The sequence below is a fragment of the Protopterus annectens genome, chromosome 13.part0, assembly GCF_019279795.1.
Source record: "Protopterus annectens isolate FY-2018-M chromosome 13.part0, PAN1.0, whole genome shotgun sequence".
NCBI lineage: Eukaryota > Metazoa > Chordata > Ceratodontiformes > Protopteridae > Protopterus > Protopterus annectens.
The window spans coordinates 423,897,646-423,912,844 of NC_056747.1; the positions used below are offsets into that span (position 1 = coordinate 423,897,646).

At 41.7% G+C, this 15,199-nt stretch overlaps 1 protein-coding gene across 32 annotated transcripts in view; it reads right to left on the reverse strand.

The window, feature by feature from the left end:
* The window catches only part of LOC122787386 (receptor-type tyrosine-protein phosphatase S-like), a 3,272,784-nt gene that overhangs the window by 100,957 nt on the left and 3,156,628 nt on the right, over positions 1-15,199 (reverse strand). For all 32 annotated transcript variants that reach the window (XM_044054059.1, XM_044054057.1, XM_044054056.1 and 29 more), the window contains one exon: positions 3,755-3,933. In XM_044054059.1, the coding sequence (XP_043909994.1) occupies positions 3,755-3,933 (179 nt within the window). The remainder of the gene's footprint in view (positions 1-3,754; positions 3,934-15,199) is intronic.

A 15,199-nucleotide genomic window follows, 5' to 3' on the forward strand; every position in this document is an offset into this window, starting at 1 on the left:
ACTGATACTTAAAATGGAAATTAATGTACAAGCTGCTTTGTCTACAACAGTTTTGCAAGCATCTGAGAAATTACTTTCACACATTTCTTTGGGTAAGTCAGAAAGGTTCCCAGACAAATGACCCACCCCCAGTGATCAAAATCTGCTTTCATTGAAAGTGGTCCTTATAACAGTGGTACAACCCCAGCAACTTTGCACAGGGCTGTGCTCCTTTACTCCCCATGTTGGGAGCATTGTCCCCATCATCATCTTAAGTATAGCAAAATCTCGGTCACATCATTGATGAAGAAAGGGGCAACTTTTGATGAGTTGGCCCTTTTGATAAATGGGGATGTGATGAGGTGTCTTGCTGCCACCAAAAATTTAGCTTTTGTTATGAATCTTCAAATTACATCTGGAAAAATCTTAACCACACAACCCCCCACAGTCAAAGCTTCATACAAACAATAAAACAAAAAGTATTAACAAAAAACAGCACTGGCAATGACTTTCTAAGAGAAACAACAATCAGTAAGATGCAACGCAACTAAATGGGACAATGTCATCTACTTCACACATAACCATGAGTAGGTTAGGTGGAAATTTTGCACAGATTCTCTGGATCATTCCTAGCAAAGTGGGGTAACATCTATGCAGTCTGCACATTACCACAGTATGCATCTGGAATTTAGCTGAAGTTTCCCATGTTCTCCCACTTCCTAAAAGACATGTGAGTAGGTGGGCTGACAATTTTCCACACTCTCTTTAGATGTGTTCATGTGAGTATGTGTCCTGTGTTGGAATGAGTGGTCTGCCCAGGAGCTGTTCTCTGTCATGTACCCATTTGCTTCCCAAGACAAGGTGCTATATTGAAGAGGAGGAAAAGGCACTACAAAAATGAATGAATGCAAAGAGAACAGCTTTTCAGTATTAGACTATTCTGAGTTACTTACTATCACAAAATTAGCAAATGGGTCTCAACCGAACATATGCAAACTGTAACCTATGCAGCCAATGCTGAACAAGTGTGCTACAGAACTCTGTTTAGTCCTAATACTAAACAAATGCAAAGGAATATATGAAACAACAGGACTGCTGCACTGTATAACATGTGCTTACACAGACTACCCTTGCAGGCTGGTTGTACAGGGCTAGAAATTTGTAGACTAAGTGGTTTTGTGATAAGAGTGCTGGATATTGCTCTATGTGCTCTTCTCTGATTTAAGAACAACAGGATGAATGCTTCTCATACAAAAAAAAAAAGGAATTTAACACCAAAAGCTGCAATTTCTCAAAAAGGAAAGGAATGTTGATTCAATATATCAATTAGGGTTCAGTGTAGGGGAGCATCTAGACAATTTTAAAAAAGAGGTGGCAAACCTGGCCTAATATATCTCTTGCATGTATTCACCAATCTATCCACCACCTGTATCCCTTGTGTATATTCACCCAACTGTCCGTCCCTGGAATCTGTTCCTACAATCTGTGTTACTAATATTTTGGAAAATTACAGCAACATTTAAAATTCCAACACTGCATACACAAAGACACTGTTACATACAAGATGGTGAATGTGCATGATAACAGTGAGATACAACACTGAACATAGAGCAGTTTGCACAGGAATCACTCACTCTCTTACCACAACCATGTAGCACACAATCTGTAATAATTTAGCAGCAGTCAGAGATGTCCTTCCTTATCAACTTAGCAGCAGTCAGAGATGTCCTTCCTTAGCAACTTAGCAGTCAGAGATGTCCTTCCTTATCAACTTAGCAGCAGTCAGAGATGTCCTTCCTTAGCAACTTAGCAGCAGTCAGAGATGTCCTTCCTTATCAACTTAGCAGCAGTCAGAGATGTCCTTCCTTATCAACTTAGCAGCAGTCGGAGATGTCCTTCCTTATCAACTTAGCAGCAGTCAGAGATGTCCTTCCTTATCAACTTAGCAGCAGTCAGAGATGTCCTTCCTTATCAACTTAGCAGCAGTCAGAGATGTCCTTCCTTATCAACTTAGCAGCAGTCAGAGATGTCCTTCCTTATTAACTTAGCAGCAGTCAGAGATGTCCTTCCTTATCAACTTAGCAGCAGTCAGAGATGTCCTTCCTTATCCTTGTTGCAGTATTTTTTACTCTTGGGCTACCCTATCAAGGACAGACTAACATTCGGCCGGTATAACAAGGCCTTTACACACTCCCAGAATTATACGGTAGATGTATGCCTTACGTGCAAGGCGTAAGATATGTGACGTATGGATGCCTAATCCTTAGAACTTCTTTGCCACCAGTCTGAATGAAAACTTAAAATTTAGTCTGTATACTGTTCATCAAGGTCACTCTTCTACTGAGCCTGTTACAAATAAGTGCCCTTTTGGCGTTCCTTCCTTTCCTTTTTTCTTTCCTCCTTTTTCCCAATCCACAGTCTTCTACTGAGAAGGTACTACACACCTTGGATTTACATAGACAGCTCAGATATCACTTGGATAAGACAAAGTGCATTAGAAAATCTCAGCAACTTTCTGTTTCCTTTCACTTGTTCATTCTACCAGGACAGTAGCATTTTCTGGTGCTTTTGTCAAGGGTCTGAATACCAGATCCATCTTGGTCTTCTGTCCACACTTTTACCAAACATTATAAGTTGCATGTTTTTTCCAAGGCCAGGGCAGGATTTGTTAGGGCTATCCTTCATGGGTTTGTGGAGTTCTCTTCTCTGCCTTCCTCCTCCATTAATTTCCATTAGTTTTTGTACTCTCCCAATAGTAAAGAATACCATGACAGTGGTAAGGACCATACCATAACAGTAGATGTTCTACTTCTCACTTCAGCAGTACTCGGTCCCACCACCCCTCCTGCCCCCTTTTATTTTCTGCTGCCTTACTTGTAGCCGAGGAGATTCCTTTTAAATCCTTCTCTCCTTCTGTTTCCCTTCCTGGCTGGGCATGTTACAGTTTCCCTGGGGTTGCTCTGGTTCTGCTGGGGCACTTCAATTCTGAGGATTAGGTGTCTGTTACATATGTACCTTACACCTTGCTTATAGGACACATGTCTGATGTACAATGCCATAAAGGTGTAAAGGCTTTGGTATACTGGCCAGACGTTAGGCTATCTACGGAAATATTTCCCAAGAGTAAACAATACTGCAATAGTAAGTAGAAGAACATTTACTGTTATGTTAGGTCTTATACAACTGCATTTTCCTGCGGGATATTAAATTCCAGTTCAGTGTACTGCCACTTTTTGGAAGTATTTAAGAATACATCTCCAGTTCACTGCCCTGGGTTTTCCTCTTGGTGTTTTTCCCTAGTGTATTGTCTTGGGTTTTCCACTAATTACATGTGAGTTTTTTTTTTGGCAGTGAATGAAGAAAGGGAATAGGAACTAAAGTCACATTTATTATTCCTGACATATTAAACTGAATCAAAGCTAATGAAGTAAAAAAAATATTTCTTCAATAAATTGTTTGCCCATTCTAGAATTCTTGACCTCTTAATAAACATATTAAAGTTGTTTTGCAGTGAAAACTGGTATGGGTATATATATAAATTCAGTGCTGATGATGCAATGGGAAGTCACAGTAGTTTAAAAAAAAAAGGCTGGGAATGGACTTCTTACTTAGGTGCCATGATTCTCAAAATGTGAATTCTGCAAAAATACATCAAAGCTCTATTAGAAAAAAACTCTTAAAATATTGCTCTTACTTTATTACAGAAAGTTTCTTAACATCTATAATAGGTTACTGATTTTATAAAATGCACCATCACTAAAATGTTAAAGCTTACCTGTAACCATCGATGAAGCTGGCATTAATGTAGTCTGAACCCTCCACCCCTCTGATTGGCTGCAAGCAGACACGCGTTGTCTCATATGGCATAATATTGACAAGACGGTTCTTGAATTTGTTACATGGAAGATTGGCACTAACAAACCTGGAGGTGTGAGCTTTAGAGTTGGCAAGACGCTGCAGTGGGGAAACAGCATTACAAAATTATACTCTGGTAATAGTTTTCTTTACTCATCTGTTTAGTTACCTCAATGTTCTTTTATACATGGGGAATTCTTCATGGTCAACTACTTTCTATACAATATGCACACTACTTAAAACAATCAGTAAGGAAGTCTGACGTCAGCCAAAAACAGTACATTAGAAACGCATGTAAACTTATTTACAATGCTCCCCCATGTCAACTTTTCTACCTCTTCCAGAAGACAAGAAACAGTAATACAATAAGCCACCTAAAACAAATAATCTGTTTTAAAAGGAGGACTTTTCCTTCACCCACAAATCCTCATAAGTGATGGGCAGCTTCTACATTACCTGGATTCCTATGTTTATTACATTTTTACTGTGACCAGGACATAGTTGCTTTAAAGCTCTTAGCTGTATGTCCAACTCTTATAGTTATTTATCACTTAGAAGTAAAGATCATCACCTTTAGAGTAAAATACATAACAAGAAAATAGCTCTAACGCTTACTTAAGATGAGTATCCTTTAAATAAAAAGGTTGCCAAACAGTGTTCAACTAGAAAAAGATGCAAAAAAGTAGTCCAGCAGAAATATGGTATTTTAATTTTATCAGGGGCATATTTCACAGATGAAATGATTTCTATCAAAAAATAAAATTGGTACATCACATTTCATAACTACTGGCAGATAAATTTATTTCTAACTTCACCCCCACATTCTCCTACACTCCCAGATCTCCTACTCACGTTACACCCCTCCCTCAAATCTTCCATGAACAAGTCCACAAGGCAATATCCAAGCCCAAGAATACTGCTTCTATGGGACCAAACAACATACTGGGCTGCTTACTGGTCAGCCTGAAACAGGATCTGTCAGACCCCTTACAGAGGCTATTCAATGTCAGCCTCCAAATAGGCTTTGTTCCTGACAAAAGCAGAACAACAGATGTCATTCTCTTGCACAAAGGTGGGGTATCAACACACCCAGGAAATTACAGACCCATATGTCTGACAAGCCTCATCTGTAAGGCTATGGAAAGGATCACAATGGATTAATAAATAAGGACAGATGTGATCTACAAACTCTCAACCCAAGCCAGTTTAGATTTATCACGGGCTGATCCTGCCTACTTAAACTGGTTACCTTCTTTGGCAAGGTTCTTGAAGCAATGGATAAGGACACATCACAGTATGCTCTGCATATCTAGACTTCACAAAGACATACACCACCATCCAACACTCAGGTATGTTATATAAACTATCCCAGCTAACTGTTAATCCCTTTGAAATTTTTATATAGCAAATTGGCTCACAAGTACAACCCAGGAAATTAGAGTGGGCTGCTTTATCTTCTTCAAAAGCCCTGCCACTAGCTGTGTACCAAAGATTCAAACCTTAGCTCACTCTTATTTAACATTTAGTTTTCAGAAGTCAAAGCTACTGTTAAAGGTTTACATCTGAACAAGTCTGCAGATAACTGTAAACTTGAAGCCATTATAAACTCCCCAGTGGATACCAACATGCTCTAAGAGGGCCTTTTTCAAACCAAGAGCTGGTGTCAAAACTATGGACTAAAAATAGATGGCAAGAAATGTATAAAAAGTATCCAAACAGGAAGCCCTTGTAATGATCCCACTGACAACACACATCTGAAAATTGATTCAGTATTTAGAGACCTGGGAACCTATGAACACAAGAAACTGTCCTTCAACCACCATGTATCCAACACTGTAAGTTACTGTGCAACGTATTACTAAAGGCATGATATCCAGGTCCAGGGATGTGACCACTCCACTGTATTCTTCACTCATTAGGATGATCATGGCGTATAATATCCATTCAGTATGTACCTGTCCAAACATCTTAAAAAAACATGAATGATCACAACACTTCTTATTAAGAAAATCAAGGACCTAGATCATAAAAACTACGTGGACCATTTCAAAGCCTTGTCCCTCTTCTCGGTATCATACAGGCTACTGAGAAGCAATCTCTGACTTGCATATAGACACAACAGACCATACCCTCTCAGACATACTGCACATTCACAAGTATAGTGGGGCATAAATACCTGCTCAGGAGATATAAATCTCTTTTTTAACATAAACAGAACGTGTTGGAGGAATAAATATGTACCACTGAATATGCCACTTCTTTAAAATCACTTTCCTCTCCACATAAAGCAAAACACTTCTTTTTCACTATTCAAATGTAATTTAGACAGATGGATTGGTAATCACAGATTTACTCCTGGTTTATCACCTATGTCCTTGATGGATAAGGGCAACTTGTAAATGTTCTGCTTGTCTTGGGGTTATCTGTATTTAAAATATAATGGCTAAAAACTTAATGGAAATGTACGGCTAGACTTCTAAAGATCCTCACATCAGTAACCAAGTACCTTTGAATTTATGAACCTTCAAATGCATAAGATGGTTGGTCAAGTGGAGCTTTTCAGCCATGACCAGGGCCAATTGTCATATAAATGCAGCATTAAGTAACAGTATACAAAGTAATGGTATATAAAGGAATCAAAAATTAAAAAAAATATGTAAATACAAGCAACAGTGTACAAAATAGTGTAGAATACAGTTAGAATGTACACATCTAAGCTTAGGATAACTTTAATGTGTGATAAGCTGCAAGATTTTTAAACAGAGACTAAACTTGGTCAGAAATGATCGGTGCTCCACCCTCACAAACAAATTTACTGTACTTGTCTCTTGGCACCAGCCAACCCAAAACACATTTTCTTTGATTGTCAGTGCAACACCTCCCCAGACTTCATCAAGGGTGCTCCATATAACATAAAATGTAAAATTTGTGAGGAAAGCAAGATGTGATAATTGGCACAATTCACTCCACTCTATGGCAATACTCCGGCACAGAAAACCTCTGTCCACCTTGTATCAAAATGATTGTCCCCATAAGGGAAATTCAAGGATATAATTGGTATGGTAATCAAAAAAGTTGTCTTCATTTGCAGATGATATTATTGCGTACCTGATAAAGCCAGAAAAGGACATTTCAGTGTTGTGGAACATTGTGGGACAGTTTCATATCGTTTCAGGACACAAAATTCATGAAGATAAAATAAAAGGCAATAGCTGTAAACTATGTATTGGTTCAGCCATACCCATACTTATGGGGGCATGATAAAATGAAGAACTTAAGAGTATGGGTTAAAAAGGATTTTGTTATGGCAGCTAAGGATATGTGGGAAGAGACTAAACAGAAGACAATACAAAAAGTGAGAAACTGGAAGCTGTCTTTTATGGATAAGGATATCAGGATACAAGCAGTGAAAATGTTTTTAGTCCTTTTAGTTTTACACACGGGTCAGGCATATTTTTATCAACCATAGGAAAAGTTGTGGATAGCAATTAATTAAGAGTTGAAGGATTTTATCTGGGAGGGGAAGAGGGCAAGAGTTTGTCTTGGGTTTGGGATTACCTGATCTGAAGGGGTATTTCAGAGCTACACAGTTAAGGACCCTGTACATACCACAAGTAGAAAACTATAATTCAAAGTGGAAAGAGATGATGATGATACAGGGGGGAAGCTCGGGAAATAAGAAAAAAAATGGGGTTTTAGATGCAGACACTTTAGGAGAATAATAATAACCATAAAGAATATTATATTCATAAAGTAGCAGAAAGTATTTTAAGAAAAGTGGCAAATGAACCAAGGTACTGAGAGCAAATAGAGAGGAAAAGGTAATAGAATGGGAAGGTGCCAAAAATATATTTGGACTGTAGACTAGAAATTGCTTTCCCTATCAAGGATTGATATCAGAGTATATGCAAATAGAAAGGAATAGGGTAATCTTATGTGAAGGACAAGCACTGGGTAGAGTTTTTATTAGAATCTAGAACAGAAGCGGCTGCTAAAAAGATTATTAGAAGGTTATATAAAATATTGCATGGTAACTATAGGAATCAACCAGAGGTGGGTAGAAAGGATTTGGAAGAGAGACTGGATAAGCAATTCACAAAGAAACAATGGGAAGATATATGCATTGCTCCCAAATATGTAACAAAATTCTAGAAAATGTAGGCTTTTTGCTTAGAAGTATTTTTATAGTTATTTTTATACCCCAAGCAGACGCCAAAGAATTTTTCCTGAGGTACACTGCAAACATTGGAGGTGTGATGGGGAAGAAAGTGGTAATTGAGAAAAAGAAGTTATGTACCTACCAAAACATTCCATGTTAGTTGTCTTCTTCTCGCCTTCTTTCTTGCTGGTTGGGTTTGGAGCCGATTCTCGGCTCCGACTCGGCCATCTTCAAAACCTCAAGAGCTGCTTACTGGCTCGAGGACCCCCTATATCCCATGATGCCTGGCACTAGATACCCAGATCTCGTTTGGTAAGTCTAACTGCAGACATAATAATAAAGGAATCCTATCCTAGAATGCATAAATCCTACTGGAGAGACTACTAGTCAGAAAGGAATAGCCAGAGAAGACTCAGCCAGTGAAAAATCAAGAAGAACTCTTCTCGGTCCACTAGGATAGGGGGATGGAGGGTGGGATGCAAGAAAGAAGGCGAGAAGAAAACAACTAACATGGAACGTTATGGTAGGTACATAACTTCTTTATGTTAAGTTGTCTATCTCGCCTTCCTTCTTGCTGGTTGGGACAACGTCCCTAGCACCTAAACTCCTGGGTGATTCATCGGAAAAGACTCTTCAGAAAGTACAGTTTTGTACCTACCATAAATGTAGATGTCCGAGAGGTATGCATCTGCAGTCCTTACAAATGGGTTGTCCTGGCCTCAGGCAGCCCTTGATCGGATTCCAAAGTCTGGGTCTGGCCTCGGCTGATGTCGCACTTCACCCGACGTCATAGCTGCAGTTCTGCAGGTATAAAGGCATCAGCCAACGCCATTTTCCTCAGTGTTTCTTGCCCCAGATGCCAGGTGCCCTCTAGGAAGGCTAAATTTGGATAAATGCAAATGTTTCCAAACAATAGAGAGCAAATAGAAATAAACATGTATATACATATATACAAACAAATACACCATAATAGATTCCCCCAGCTAGCTACAAGATGGGCAAATACCCTAGGAGTACCACAGAGGGAAGGAGGGTGGGTAATCCTGACTGCAGATGCATACCTCTCGGACATCTACATTTATGGTAGGTACAAAACTGTACTATGTCCTTCAAGGATGCATCTGCAGTCCTTACAAATGGGTAGAATACCATAGCCAAACTGGGGAGGAGGCTAAGGAGGCACTAAGAGTTTATGGTGTAGTTAAGATCCCTTGCAAAACAGCAGTGGCAAAACCTGCTCGGGATCTGGAGTATAAAGGCAGATTATAATGCTTGGCAAATGTATGCACGGAGCTCCAAGTAGCAGCCTCTAAAATGTCTTTGGTAGCCACTCCTCGTAAGAAAGCTGTAGTAGTGGCTGTAGCCCTTGTGGAATGAGGTCTGATGTTTTCTGGAGTTGTCTTTCCATGAAAAGAGTAACAAAATCTAATGCAATTTCCTATCCATTTTGAGATTGTTTGTTTTGAAATTGCTTTTCCTTCCATTCCTGTTGCATATGCTACCAGAAGCTGGTCAGTTTTCTATTGTTCTTGGTTCTGTCCAGGTAGTAGCGCAATTGTCTGTGTACATCCAAGGTATGCAGCAATCTTTCCCCCCTGTTCTGTGGGTTGGGGAAGAATGTTGGTAGGTGTATTGCTTGGTTTAAAGATACCCTGGAGACCACTTTTGGCATAAAGGTAGGATTAGTTCTCATGGACACACTATCCTGATGGAAGATAAGGAAGGGCTGTACTGCCATTAATGCCTGTAATTCAGAAACCCTTCTAGCTGAAGTGATTGCAAGCAGGAAAGCAGTCTTCCAAGATAAGTACTGTAATTCTGCTGTTGCTGCTGGTTCAAAAGGGGGAAGTGTTAACTTTTCTAACACAAAGTTCAAGTCCCATGTAGGCAATGGTGGTTTCCTTGGTGGTTTTACATTTTTAATTCCTCTGAGAAACTTTCTGAGTAGAGGTTGAGAAAAGACTGGAGGATCCATGTTGTATTCTGCTGAAATTGCTGATGCATGAATCTTAATGGAGGAGTAAGACAGACCATTGTGGAAAAGCTCTGCTAAATATTCCAGGATGTTAGCTATGTTTGCCAATGATGCATCTAATCCTTTTGTTGCACTCCAAATGAGATATCTTTTCCATTTTGCTGAATAAGTTTTCCTTGTTGAGGGACTACGAGCCTCCAAGATAATGTCTCTAACCCTTTGAGATAAATCTGGGTTATTTTTCCTTATGTAATGTTCCAAGCAGCTAGCTGCAGTGTTTTCAAGTTTGGATGCAGGATTTTGAAGTTGTTCTGTGTTAGCAGTAGAGGTATTAGGGGTAGAGGCCATGCGTGTTCCCGGGACATACTCCTCAGTAGCAGGTACCAATGTTGCCTCGGCCAATCTGGAGCTATCAAGATGATCCTCGGGTGATCTTCTTTGATCTTCAGTAGCACTTTGTGCATCAAAGGAAGAGGTGGGAATGCATATGCTGTCAGGTTTTCCCAACTGAAGGATAGGGAGTCCACCTTCCAAGCAAGTGGGTGGTATGTCCTTGTGCAGAATTTTTTCAATTGGTGGTTGTGTGGGGATGCGAACAGGTCTATTTCTGGCAGTCCCCATTTCCTTGTGATGGTTTTGAAGATGTCTGGATGCAGCATCCATTCGTGGGCATCCGTGGTGGTTCTGCTTAAGATGTCTGCTAGTATATTTTCTTTTCCTGGCACGAATATGGCTTGGAGCTGAATGTTGAGGCTCAGGGCCACATTCCAGAGGTCCATTGCCATCCGGCATAGAGGATATGAATGTGTGCCTCCCTGTTTGTTGATATACCACATAACTGTGGTGTTGTCCATCCTTATCAGCAAATGACCCTGTTGAAGAAATGGTCTGAATGCCTGAATTGCCTGTTTTACTGCCAGCATCTCTTTTTGATTTATGTGTAGGTTCATCTGGTCTTGAGTCCATAAGCCTTGTATACACTTGTCTGCCCCCCATCCGAGGTCTGAGGCGTCCGTGGTGATAGTCTGGCTTGGGTGAGGCCTGTGGAAGGGCAGTCCTTTGTTCAGTTGACAGGCCTGGGCCCACCACTGGAATTCTTGCTTCAAGCATGGAATTATTGGGATTTGGGTCTCTAGGCTGTGCTTGTGCTGAGACCATAAATTCCTCAGGTACCACTGTAACTTCCTCATATGTAGTCTGGCATGTGGAATTATTATTATGCAGGATGCCATGTAACCCAGGGCTTGCAGGATTTTCCTTGCTGTAAGCTGGTTCTGCGTTGTTAATGCCATGAAAGAGAGTGGTAGCTGCTTCTGTTTTTCTGCTGTGAGGAATGCCATCTGGTTTGATGTGTCCAGTTCTGCACACAGGAAGGTTATCCTTTGGGATGGTATCAGCCTTGACTTTTTTGTGTTGACTGTGTATCCCAGGGCTTGCAGCAGGTGAATAACCTTTTCCAAATCTTTTGTTACTTTGTCTTTGGTGTCTGCTTGTAACAGGCAGTCGTCCAGGTATGGATAAATTTGAATTCCCTGAAGCCTGCAATGGGCAACTACTGATGCCAGGCATTTCATGAATACTCTGGGCACAGTAGATAAGCCAAAAGGCAATGCTGAGAATTGATAATGCTCTGATCCTGCAAGAAATCTGAGGTATCTTCTGCAATTTGGTCGTATGGGGACGTGCAGGTATGCCTCCTTGAGATCCAGAGTCACCAGCCAAGACTCCTTGCTCAGCATGGGAAGAAGTTGCTGTAGGGTCAGCATTTTGAATTTTGGAACAATGAGATAAGTGTTTAAAGTGGACAGGTCGAGGATAGGTCTCCATTGTTTTTCTTTCTTGGTACTAGGAAAAGCCTTGAATAAAATCCTTGTCCTTGTTCCATAGCCGGTACCTTTTCTATAGCTCTCATCCTTAGTAAATGATCTATTTGCTGTAGAGCGTTTGTCCTTTGGTTTGGAGGAAGGTTTGGCATTCCTCTCTTCCTTGGAAGAGTATGGAAGTGAAACCTGTAACCTTTGTCTATTGTCTGTAAAATCCATTTGTCTCCTGTAATGTAATGCCAATTTACTGAAAATAAGGCAAATTTTCCGCCTAAGGGTGCTGCCAGTTGTTCCCTGGTAGGCGGTTTCAGAGCCAAGTCACTGTGATTGTCCTGTGGAAGTGGTAGTGGCTGGATCTGTGGCAGTAGTTCTCTGGCTGTTAGGCTGCCATTGACGTCCCCTGTAGGCACCTCTGGACTGACCTCTGCCTCTAGGGTGTCTATTTCTGCCTCTCTGTGCTCTGGTGGTGTCTGGAAAGGACCAATTCTTGGAAGGCCAGTTCCTACTAAACCTCGGAGGCTGGACCTGTAAGAAATCCTTGACTGTCTGGACAGATTTAGCTTTTTCTTCCACCTTCTTCAACACTTGCTGTGCAGGGGAACCAAACAAACTGTGCTTTTCCATGGGTGCATCTAGAAGCTTAGACTTTACATGGTCTGGTAAGGATTGTTCTTTTAACCATGCATGCCTTCTGATCACTGTACCCATCACAGCTGATCTAAAGGAAGCCTCCAGTGCATCATAGCCGCATTTTAAGGAATGATTACTGACCTGCTGAGTGTTATGCACCAAATCCTGAAGGGACTTACGGTCTAACGGTTCAGGCGAGGACAGTTTTTTAGTGAGCTGATCTAACAGGAATTCCTGATACTGAATCATGTGGAATTGACAGTTTAAGGCCCTAGCCGAAAGAGCAGCAAAACTATAAACTTTCTTACCCCATCTCTCCAATGCCCTAGATTCTCTTTCAGAGGGGAGGGGGTTTTTGGCAGAGGCAGCTGTTACAGCTTTTGGGCCCTGTGAAATAGTTTCTGGATCTGCAATAGGAGCCTTATACAAATGATAATGTGTGTCCGGAACCCTGTAGTATCTGTCGGGCTTAGCAGGGGCCGGAGGCAGTGAGTCAGGGGCAGTACAAGCATCAGTAAATGCATCATCCACAACTGTAAGTACTGGAGGAATAGCTAAAGGCCTATGCTGTGATAAATGTAAAAAGGTCCTAAGCCTTTTCCTGGAGTCTGAAAAATCCTGGCCCTGCCATTGAAATTGTTCCCTCATAGCATGCAAGGTTTCCCCAAAAGAAAATTCCTCAGGAGGAGAGGCAGAAGGTATGGAATCCTCTGCATCAGAGTCCTCATATGGAGAATAAGGGCCCTCTGGAGGATTTGTATGTTCTGAATCATCAGAGGAATAATCAGAAGAAACTGGTTCAGGGGGCTCTGCTCTAAGCCTCTTCTCTGGAGGTGGGTGAGAGGCCCTGTCAGGGTGAGACTGGGTTCCCCTGATCAAAGAAATGAGATCCTCTGCTAGACTAAGCATTTGAGTACTAGAGCTAGGCCTGTGAGAGGGGGCTTTAGCAGGCACGGCCTTTGAAGATTTAGCTGCTTTAGCCATGGCAAAAGCCTTAATTGACATGGATGCAGGGGGCCTAGCAGCTCCACGTGCAGGAGTAGATACATCTAAGGGGATAGTATCTGATAAATCCTGAGAAACTGTAAGAGCAGGTGGAATTTCAGTAGCAGATTCAGCCATGCTGGAAGAGGCCTCGGTAGAAGGAGGTATGCTTTCAGCCGAAGGAAGAACCACGGACTCGGCTTCAGCCGAAACCGAGACGCTCGCGGTTGGCTTAGCCACGGTTTCGGCCGAAACCGCGGACCGCGAGTGTCGGTCCTTTTCCTTACGCTTTTTAGCTAAATGTGAAGTTGGAGTCTCCGACGGCATGATATAAGCAAAAGCGGAGCCGAAAAACTCCTCTGCAAACTCCGACCGACGTCTAAGTGTTCGTCGGTTGAAGGAAGCACAGGCTAGACAAGCTGCTACGTCGTGGTCTGGGCCTAAACAAGGTAGGCAGTAAGAGTGGAAATCTTTATGAGGTATTTGTTTCCCACAAGTTAAACAGTTATTCACTTTTTCTGACATTGGCTGAGGCAAGAAAGAGTCCCCAATGGGGTACTTAGCTTTTTAGAAGTCTTCGGTAGTAGCAATCTCTGGTTCTGACTGACCGGCCACTTGCGAACAGCTTCTGCTTCGGGCGCCACGCGGCAAGAAAGACTGGGGAAAATGGCGTCGGCTGATGCCTTTATACCCACAGAACTGCAACTATGACGTCGGGTGAAGTGCGACATCAGCCGAGGCCAGACCCAGACTTTGGAATCCGGCCAACCGAAGGGCTGCCTGAGGCCAGGACAACCCATTTGTAAGGACTGCAGATGCATCCTTGAAGGACATCAGTGGAACCAAAATCAGCTCTGCTCCTGGAGACCAAATCTAACTTGTAATGTGAAATGAAAGTATGTGGGTTGGCCCATGTAGCCGCAGCGCAAATAGATTCCATGGGCAACCTAGCCTGAAAGGCCACCGAAGTAGCTAAAGCTCTGGTGGAGTGACCTTTTGGTTTAACTGGCAATTCTTTATTCCTCAGTTGATATATGAATGTGATGATAGACATCAACCACCTGGATAAGGTTACTTTGGAGACCGGAAGACCTTGTTTACCTACTGCATAAGACAGGAAAAGTTGATCTGATTTTCTAATGTCCTTGGCTCTATGCAAATAAAAGCGTAGCTGCCTGTGAACATCTAACTGATGCAACTTATATTCCTCCCTGTTGGAGTGGTTAGGGAAAAAAACAAAGGAAGGTCTATGGACTGATTCAAGTTACTCTCTGAAGAGACCTTAGGAAGGAAGGATGGATTAGTCCTAAGAGCAACCCTGTCATTGTGGAACACGAGGTATGGGGGACGAATAGAAAGAGCCTGTAGTTCCAAAACTCTTCTGGCTGAAGTAATAGCTACCAGAAAAAGGGTTTTCCAAGATAAGAACTTCAATGAACAAGAAGCTGCAGGTTCGAAAGGGGGCAAAATTAGAGAAGCTAAAATCAAATTTAGATCCCACGGTGGTGGAGGATACCTCACTGGGAGACTGAGCAGAGTGGTTCCTTTGAGAAAGGCTTTACACAGCTTATGAGACATGATATTGTTTTCCGACAGGCCAATGAGAAAATTTGAAATTGCAGCTAACTGAACTCTAATTGTAGTGGAAGCAGACCCAGCATGGAAGAGTTCAGCAAGAAATTCCAAAATGTAGTGTACAGGGGCTGAAAAGCGGTCTTTACTTTTTGCCTCTGCCCAGGAAGAAAAACGTTTCCACTTACTAGCGTAAGTTTTTCTAGTCGCAGATTTGTGTGA